This window comes from Vanellus vanellus, assembly GCF_965231255.1.
Source record: "Vanellus vanellus genome assembly, chromosome: 1".
Taxonomy (NCBI): Eukaryota; Metazoa; Chordata; class Aves; order Charadriiformes; family Charadriidae; genus Vanellus; species Vanellus vanellus.
The window spans coordinates 192,495,676-192,505,771 of record NC_138905.1 but is presented as its reverse complement, the minus strand read 5'-3'; the positions used below and the strand labels follow the sequence as shown (position 1 = coordinate 192,505,771).

Sequence of the window (10,096 nt, the reverse complement as noted above, 5' to 3'; positions counted from 1 at the left end):
GTTTGGTTTTTGTTTGTTTGTTTGTTTGTTTTCTTTACCCTGTAGCTCTTTGTAAGTCCAGATGAGCTTAGAAATCAATCTGTTATTGAAAGGCAATGTCTGATCCTATAAGGAAGGAGTTGCTCAGTGGAGTTCCCATTGACCTTACTGACTTGAGCCTTTGCCAATAATTCCTTGAGCTCCCACTGATTGTTTTGGAGCACAGGTTTTGAGACTATGAGGTCACGTGGAGTGCCTCTCTAAGGCTCACTTGTATTATATCATGTCTATAACCAAAGACCAGTATCCCATGTAGCAAATCTAAGCAATTTTTAATAGGGTTATTCTGGAACTATCTCATTTTCATAACTTAGTAAACACAGTGTCTAGAATGAATATAACAGATATTTACCTCAATCATTCAGGACAATAAATTAAAAACCCCTTGTAGCCTTTTGCCCTGAAAATGAAATCAATCTGTAGGTGGAATTATTATTATTCTATGCTAGTATTGATGACCAGAAACTTTCTCTATCTCCGACATGTAGTTCTGGTGAGAGATCTCATCTTTTCTCATAGTTCTAGTGTTCTATGCTATCATAAAGTCAATTTAATCTGTTACCTAGCTGTGGGATTGAGTAGGACTTTAGAGATAATCAATAATGGAATACCTCTATGCAAGTACTAGATCTCAAGCAGCTGAATGTATTTCAGAATAACCCCGAGGCTGCTCTCAGTTGCAGTGGGAATCGTGACTATGCTAGTATTAGAAGGCTGAAAAAGTTGCAAAAAGTTAGTTTGCATCAATTTTTAGTTATAAGGATATTTCAACTTTAGCTGTAAGTAAAAGGAAAAAAATGCATGTTTTAAGATGGTTGTGGTATATGTTTAGTATCCAGTAAATCAGAGTTCCTGAGGGAATGGATTCATATTTATACTAGAACCTATCTTTCTTGTTGAGATCCTACAGCTCTTAGGATGCTTAAACCTTCAGTTGGCACTTCCAGTGGCATTACCAGAAATTTGCTCAGTAGGGTCTGTAGGGTGGTATCGATGGAATTTCAAAAGAACTATCTTCTCAAGTGCTCAATGCTTAGCAGGATGAATTATGAAAAACCTTTTTAACATGGTAAATCTAGACGTTCCTGTGTACTTTTAAAAAGTTGTTGATTGCCTTAGTGGTCAGAACTGACTAAATTTGCTATCTACTTATCGCTAAAGCATACATCATGTTGTCACACAGTCACAAATACTAACAATGCTCAAATATGCCCATACTAGTCAATGTTCTCAGTAGCTTTCAGCCAAAACCTGGTCATCAAACCCTTTGATGAACCTATTAGATGTTCTTGCATTAATCTAGGAGGAGAACTAATGTGGAAAGACACAAATGTATTGGTTTCTGTCTGCAATATTTTGCCAGATGAGTACTTTGGAAGGGTGTTTTATTTTACAGCGTCCCTTACACAGGGCATCTTTGTATTGAGTGTAACAGAGCCTGTCATCTGAATCCACTTTGTTCCTAGTAGTGCTGTGGTATCGGGTAGCTGTAGCCATCTCCTGGTTACCGCCGGGTGAAACCCAGAGCGACTTCTTTCAGCAGCTGAACTCCACCCGACAGAAACTATTCAGGTGTACTCAGACGTTAGTCCATGTCGAGGCTGATCTCAACAAACTCTTCCAAAAAATAAAGCACCCGGCAGAGGCCGGCCCGCGCCCTCCGCAGGCGCGTGGATGCCGGCCGGAGAGCGGCAGCGGTTCAGCACCACGGTCAGCGCCCGGCCGGCGGCGGCAGGTGGCGGAGGGGACGGCGGCGGTGACACCGCGGGGACAGAGCAGCGCGGAGGAGACGTGGAAGAGGGAATTTTTGCCTCCACGCTGATGGGGAGCGGCCGTCAAGTAAAAGGCCAAAGCATGACATTTGGCCTCCTGTGCTGTATTTTAAACCGGGGAAAGGACAAAGCCGTTTCACTGAGACAAATGGAATAGAGAACACACTTCTGCAATACCATCATGCTCTTCACAATGTGTTAGACTGAAAGCCATTTGTGCAGCAATAGGGATTTTTCTTTCTCTTCATTACAGTAAGTGGCAAAATTGTCTGCTGAGGGCAAGAGTAACAGCTGCTGATTACCAGATCAATTAAGGAGCTTAAAGAGAAAAGGTTTTAAAGGGGAGGAAGTGGCACACTATGTTCAAAAAGATCCATTCTATATTTCACCCCAACTCGCACCGAAGAAATGTGACAGATGACATCCCTTACTCTGATGCCACAGGTTCTGCAGTGAGATTGATCCGCAGCACTTCTATGTATGTCCTTGGAGGTGAGCAGGAAAACGTTAGTGAACCACTAAAAAAATGCAAAAGTACAACCAGCATCGACTCTTGCTTCCAGCCAAAAGAGGAAGACAGAGACTGGATGTACTCTAAGACTCAGGACTGCTTAAAGTACTTACAGGATCTGCTAGCCTTGAGGAAAAAATATCTTGACAACATCAATAACTTGAAATCCATGCATATGGCTGCAGGTTCCCCAATGTCCTCAAAATCATCCAAAACTGGAAAGAAGTCTTTTCTTCCACTTCCTTCCAAAGAGTCTTCTAAGGTAATTCCTAAGAACTTTGCCATGTGCTTGCTCTTAAGCTATAAAGCAATTAGCTGTATGACCTATGTTGGTTTTCTGCTTTATTGATCTACACTGGTTGTCTTTTTACTGTTACATCATTTGAAATGCTGCTAAATACCTTAAGATTCTTTCTGAGTAAAGAGAGAGAAAATAGAAGAAGGAAAGAGGTATGAGAGTATAGGAATTATCTAAAAACATGTTATGAAAGAGAGCGCTGTTCTCTCAACAATCTGACAGGCTACTTAAGTGCCTCAGAATTCTCCACTATGGATATTTATAGCTGTTAATGATGGACAAGAACAGTAATCCTCAGGTTTACTGGCAGCCTTTTTATTGGCATAAAATTACTTACACAAAATAATTGGAAATTCATTGAAACAAATAAGATTTTTTTCTGACTGGTCAGATAGATTGTCAGTGCTACACTTAGCATCAGTGCAAGCTCTACCGATAGGCTTTAGGGCATGAGGAATTCTTAAGGGTTCCTTTGTTAATTAATAAGTTGGCAGGTCATTTTGAGGCAGTATAATTCCTCACCCTTTACTGTAATGATACCATAAAAATAAAACTGAAATATCAAATTTGGTGCAGACTATTTCTATGTATCCTAGAGAGAAAGCATTGCAAAGCTTCCTCACAGAATCAAAGAATCATAGAGTGGTAGGGGTTTGAAGGGAACTTTGGAGATCATCTAGTCCAATCCCCCTGCCAAAGCAGGTTCGCCTAGAGCAGGTTGCACAGGAACGCATCCAGGCAGGTTTTGAATATCTCTAGGGAAGAAGTTTCCACAACCTCTCTGGGCAGCCTGTTCCAGTGCTCTGTTACCCACAAAGTAAAGAAGCTTTTCCTCATGTTGAGATGGCATTTCCTGTGTTCCAGTTTGTGCCTCTTGCTCCTTGTCCTGTCACTGGGCACCACTGAAAAGAGTCTGGCCCCATCCTCTTGACACCCACCCTTTAGATACTTATAAGCGTGGATAAGATCCCCTCTCAGTCTTCTCCAGGCTAAACAGACCCAGATCTCCCAGCCTTTCCTCCTAAGACAGGTGCTCCATTCCCTTGATCATCTTCATAGCCCTCTGCCGGACTCTCCCTGTCCTTGAACTGGGGGGTCCAGAACTGGACACAGTACTTCAGATGTGGCCTCACCAGGGCAGGGTATGGGGGGAGGATGACCTTCCTTGACCTGCTGGCCACGGTCTTTTTCTTGCACCCTAGGATACCATTGGCCTTCTTGGCCACAAGGGCACATTGCTGACTCGTGGTCAACTTGTCCACCAGGACTCCCAGGTCTCTCTCTGCAGAGCTGCTTTCCACCAGAACTGTCCCTAACCTGTACCTAACTTGTCCTCCCTGTTGCAGCTTATTAACTGCATGTCACTGGACAGTTGAGTCATTAATATGTCTTTAGACTTGATTCAGAGAGGACAAAGGAAAGGATTGCAGCAGGTGGGGTGATCTGTTTAGGTAACACAACCACAAGCATGACTTTGACAGCAAACTCACATGTTACCCAGTGCAGCCTTTAAACTTTAAACTGGGGATGGTGGGAAGAAGGGATGTATGGCTGGCTTACTGATTAGGCCAGGTAGGCTTTACCAAAAAATTTAGCTGTTCTGTCACAGCAGAATGCCAATGGCTGAAGCTGAGCTCTGTTGCAGGCATTGCTTAACCAAAGGATAAAGCTCACATGTTTAGGGCTAGATATCACATTTTTTTAATTTTACATTTTGATCTAATAGCCATTCAGTCAGTGGGAATTTTTCATTTGGTTTTATTGGGCTTTATGTTACCTGTTTAATGCTTTGAATGGTGACTTTTAGAAGCTAGGAATTATAGTAGGAAACAATACTCAGCTCAGTGGGCTGGAGAACATAGATTTTATAAAGACATTACTTTTTAGGGCCAGCGGAACATCCAAAGAGAATGACTGAGGTATCAGAGAGTGGCCTGGTGGTGCCAGGAGATGAATCTCAACACCATAGATACAGTCTGAGAACTGACTTTGTGCACTGTCAGGCATAGATTGGCTTGAGGCAGGGGAGATTTACAGCATGCCGGTTCCCTGATGAGCTGAGCGGTGATGTAGTGGAGCAGCACCTGACTAACTGTCAGTCAGGTTGGAAAAAATGAGTGCAAAAAGGTACTAAGACCATGGACCAGGAGCCTGGGAGATAGTTTCTGTACAACTAGGCTTCACGTAGGGTTGTGAATTTCTGAGATTTGCCACTGAAAATGGCAAAAAAAACCCCCCAGGCTGAGGCTAACAGTGCTGTCATCTGACTGTGGCCAGCTAACTCTTATGTATGAACAGCCCTGGTACTGGCTGGTATGCTATCTCCACGAGCTGTTGTCCCCTCAGGAGAAGACAGGAACATCAGCAGGATATGCCACCCATAGGAATCATTCTTGCCAACCCAAATGGCAGGGTCACAGCCGCACAGCCCTGGCTTTGCAAAAATTAGGGAGAGGAAAGAAGACTTCTAGAACAGCCAGAATACTCTGCTCCCTAACTACAAATTTTATGTTCACAGATTGCAAGGTTCGTCTTATCACCAGGCTTGAATGGTTTTGTCCCTAACTAGCTGTTTGTGTTAAATTACCTGTCAGTGGAAGTTCACTTCTTTCTCCTACCTGCTGCACGATTAATGGGAAGGCACTTTGTCCAGACAACCCTGTCCTCATGGGAGGTTTAATCCAAAGATCCCTCCCTGGGACCTGAACTAGAGGCTGATTGTGGATTCAAAATTTGCCACTTGGGTCTAGTGAGAGAAAAGAATAGAGAGGTGTGTCAGATGCTGGAAGCATACAGGCATTTCTTTAAAATTCCTTTTAACCAATAAGGAATTAGTCATAATAGCAGTCACTATTTTCAGTAGATGTGTGGTAGCAGCTATCTTTTAGCACTTCTGAGGATGCCAATCAACCCAGAATGTCAGGAGGGGAGTAAGCTAGCTCATCTCCCTGCCTCCACAGAACAGGGAGCAAGCTGGTCCTTCAGAGATGTGATACAGCATGTATCCTTTGCTTGCACGTTTGAAACCCAAGATAGCAACTTTCTGACGTGGTATTACTGCCTGGCAATACACCTGGCTTGGATCGGCAGGGAAAACATACAGCCCTTCATTAGGCAGAGCCTGGCAAGGAAGTATTCATCCCACATGGACCTACAGAATTGCTAATTGAGGCTTTACAACTACTTCAGCATTTATAGACAGGCATTTGCTTTTTTATCAAGATAGGCTCCTAATTTTAAACCCCGTGGCTTTCCTGTGGGAATTATCACAGTGTTGAATGACTCATATTTTAGCACACACAGTCCTTTTCCATTTCAAAAAGACTTTAGCAATTTACATCTGGATTCATTTCACCTATCCTAGGCATTTTAATAAGATGCTTAAATTAGTAACCAAGTTACCCCGTAATCCCTCTGCAGCTAAGAGAAAGAGCTGCCTGCAGAGGGGAATTCAGCCTACCTAAGGTCTGACTCATCTTCTGAAGGTACCAGGGCCCTGCATTAATTACAGAAGGAACCCTGCATGACTACATTTCTAATGTGTGTCTCATTAGGTGCCTACTGCTAGGTGGAATAAATTTGACCAAAAAGCCCAGCTGTCACTTAGCCACCTAATTAAATGGTGTGATACGGGGGTTGTGTGGGATTTTATAACACCTGGCTAGCAGGGCCCAAGTGGAAGATGTTTGGTGTTGAGCATGTAAAGAGATGGATGTTTGTTAGACTGCTGTCCTGCTTTCTTTGATGACCGCAACCTGTGGAGTAGTCTGGACCAGTGTTCTTTTCTGACAGCTTGAATTATGAATGAAACACAATTTTTACAGCTTCCTCACACAGTTTGTTCATTAAGAAGTCATTCTGCCCAACCCTTAGCTAATTCTTTTTTCCCCCTATCTGATCTACAGGCATCCATGGAGAGAAAAGGACCACAGTCCAGTTCAGATGTAAGAGAAGCAATAGCTTTCTTTGACTCAGTTATTGCGGACCTGGATTCAGAGAGGTGGCGGAGAGTCCCTGATGTGGATCTGCCAAATGTGGATGTTGATTTTGATGGTGCAGTATAAACCAGCCAAAAAATGATTATTTTTGGTGTGCGGAGGGTGGAGGGAGGAGTGGCGTTGTAAGAACATTTTTGTTTATCTAATGGACACAATTTTCCTCCAAGACTTGCTTCCCAAATCTAGGACCATTACATGCAGTATGTGATAATTGTTTGTTCCCTGTTGAAAGGGTGCAACTATTTTATGTGTGGCCATTACATGAGCAAATGTAGCATTTGTAGTGCTGGAATAGTTCTTGCCTTCTGCTCAGGGCTGAATTCCACCCTTGCATCTCTACCCCAAGCTGTCATTGGAGGAGAGCTATAAAAATATAAAGATAATTTTTTCTTCATCTGTTTTTCATTCTTCTTATTAATAAACAGCTGGATGTTTTCTCTCCAACCAGTAAAAAAGAAGTAATTTAGAGACTAAGCTAAATGATGGTATGTTTCCATCAGAAAGAATGGGACTGCCCAACTAAAAGAAGATGTGCTCATCTGAGCTCATCGTATATCCTGCATAATCAGTGGAGAGAAACAGACATTCCTCTCCTTTGGCTTAGGTTAAGGTGGATATTGGAAACAGGTCGGATTAGCTGTGCCCTAAAAGTGTGTATAAGGGGACCAGCTCTGACATACGTATTTACAGTGCAGGCAATGAAATACTAGATAAGATGAATCCCATCCCAAGCAACATCCTGCAGCAAAACCAGGCTGGTTTCTCAGCTTTACCTCCAGGAAGGACACAGCAGGCACCTTGTTCTCTCACTGTGCATGTGAAAATATCACTGGCAAACTGTTAACACCAGATTATCTTCTGTCTTTCAGTTGCTACCAGCACAAGCGAACACAGTTTACATTCAAACTGGATCCTTCGTGCTCCCCGGAGATTCTCACAAGATACTGCCCAGTCAACAAAGGCTGCAAACCAGTCTCAAAGAAACAGCCAGCGGAGAACCACTGGCTCTAGGAAGAGGTTGGAAAGGCATCCCATGTACTTGCCTAAAGCTGTGGAAGGGGCATATAGCACTTTAAAATTTAAGCCCAAAACACGTAAGAAAGAATATTGAAAGAATAGTCCCTCTTCAACTGAAGACATGTAAGACTTGCTTTTTTTTTTTTACCTCTGACCCATCTCTTACACTCTAGAAGGGACGTGCAGTCACTGAAGGTTCTTTGTGTGGGACATATTTTAAGCCATGGCGATTCCAGCGTTGGACTCATATGAGGGTTTAACTCATCGAGTTCATTGTGCCTAACAATACTGCTTTGTCATTCAGCTTGAGGGAAACTCCAACTTGACAAGCCTTTTTTTCTAGCGCTGTTATTGAAAGCAATGATTCAGAGGTTGCCTGGTGCAGTGATTTTTCTTCTGACTCCAGTACTGCAAAGTAATTCAAGCTATTCAGCTAATATTTTGGAGCTTTTTGCACCAGTGTTTCCAACTTCAGAGCATTGAAACAGAATTTTCTCCTTTTTTTGCACGTGAAAATTTGCATGTGCCATCATTGACACTGTGATCTGAGAGTATACAGCAGCACTGAGGTACAAGCAGGCTGTGGTACAAGCAGAAAAAGCTACAGTGAAGGAATCATCATTAGAAATCGGTGTTTTGAGGAACTGCTCCAGCGTGTTTTGAAAAAAACCAAGATATCTTGTACTCTGCTTGCTATTGGGAATGGTTCTGTCCTGGGATAGAACAGCAAGGGATTCACTGCATGCAAAAATGTATAAAATTTATTTATATGGTTACACCACCTGTTAATTTTCATCTATTTTAACACCCGGTTGCCGAATCTAGACATCCCAGTATAGACTAGAAAAGCTTAATGTCTTGGAGTAAAACACTTCATGAATGAATTGAAGCAAAGGTTGTTCTCAAGGGCAGAAGGCAGTTTGCAGACATATCCACTGCATCAGCATCAGATTGTACCCAGCATTTGGAATTCTGCTACTTCATCATTAAAGACTACAGGTGAGGAAGAACACAGCCTAGAAGTGTTCCTCTTCAGGCTCTCTCATCTTAGAGGTGATATAGCTTCAGTGTGATGCTCGGAATGGCTAAGACCCATACTCTGCCTGTTTTACTGATGTACAGCAATGTAAACATGCATAGAAAGTGACAAGAAGCTAGCACCCTATGGAAATAGTAGCCTATGGCCCTTCAGACAGGGCAATATAATTTTGTATCACAGACGTCAGTTTGAGTCACATCCCCCAGCTCATGCTTTGTCTGAAGAATTTGTGAAGACGTTTGGGATCAAGCCTTTGCTTTCTCTGATGTTTGTTTTTCTGGTGTTCGGTCAGTGGTTTACTGTGACAGGTGGATCATGGCAGCATTGGTATGACCAGCTGATGATTCACTGGTGATTTCTTGTTTCTATGTTCAGTAGTTTTCGCATCCACACGCTTGGATAAATTTCCTAAAGCACTGGCCATCAATATAACCCATCTAATAGATCATAACCTCCATAAACCTTGTGCCCACCACACAGACTATTTCTCAGGTGGCAATTCTTGCTGATTTGTGTTCCTAGTCTTTGAGACTGAGTTATTCAATGGGCATTCCTGCCACAAGGTGGAAGTACCTCTCTCAGATGTCACTGATCTAGGACGCTGTCTGTCATGAGATAGGAGAGTGCCAACAAAACATATGTTCCTCCATTCAGAGCTGGCATCTCCTGTTTGATTAAAGCATTTTGTTTATTTTTCTAGTGGTGTTCATGAAGGGAATTGTTTCTGTAGCACTTTAATTCTGGAGGTGCTTTGCCACTTTTCCTCTACTCTGTATCCTCTTGAAAATGACCGGTTTAACCAAAATCATTGATACATCTTTGTGAAAAGTTTAAATTAAGGTCTAGGTCTTTTTTCCCTGATGTTGGTGCTTCTCACAATTAATCTGTGTTCTCTATACAGATAAGCATTGCTGCCTTTGTACCTCCCCAGTCCTGTCCTGACTGGCCTGAATGGAACATCATAACTGTCTTTAAAACAGTTCTGACTTTGACATACGAACATTTAAGGCCAAAAGTTGCACATTTTTGGCAACTGTGTCACCCTGAAACCCCTTTCTAAGCAGAATCTCACACTGAAGTTGCCGAGAAACATTTTTCCCGAGTGTATGGTCACTTTTTTGTTACTAGAACCTGCAACACGGATGGATGCTGACAGAAAACCTCACTGTCTTTTTGAGTTACTATAACAGAATTAGGTATGTGCCTAATTAAAATATTGATGAAAGAAGAAGAAAAGGATTCCAACTGTGTTCTACCCTGGGCTGTGCTTCATGTTCATAGTGCCAAGGTTTTACTCACTGGAGTAGCTGAGCTTTTTGCTCTTGTTTAAAGGATGCACTGTGATGTGCAGAACCAGACTGCTTCAGTATGTTTGACTTTCCCTGTCACTTCTTGTCTGTCCTTGTAAAATGGAGATCTCTC

The 10,096-nt window shown here is 42.5% G+C and overlaps 1 protein-coding gene across 1 annotated transcript; it reads left to right on the top strand.

The window, feature by feature from the left end:
• Positions 1 to 2,170: 2,170 nt before the first annotated feature.
• Positions 2,171 to 7,729, top strand: LOC309679785 (uncharacterized protein C13orf42; the record flags this gene model as incomplete). The annotated part of the gene is made up of 3 exons (XM_082493178.1): positions 2,171 to 2,584; positions 6,526 to 6,673; positions 7,488 to 7,729. The coding sequence occupies 3 exons, from the start codon at positions 2,171 to 2,173 to the stop codon at positions 7,727 to 7,729; spliced, it is 804 nt and encodes a 267-aa protein (XP_082349304.1).
• Between the last annotated feature and the right edge of the window lie 2,367 nt (positions 7,730 to 10,096).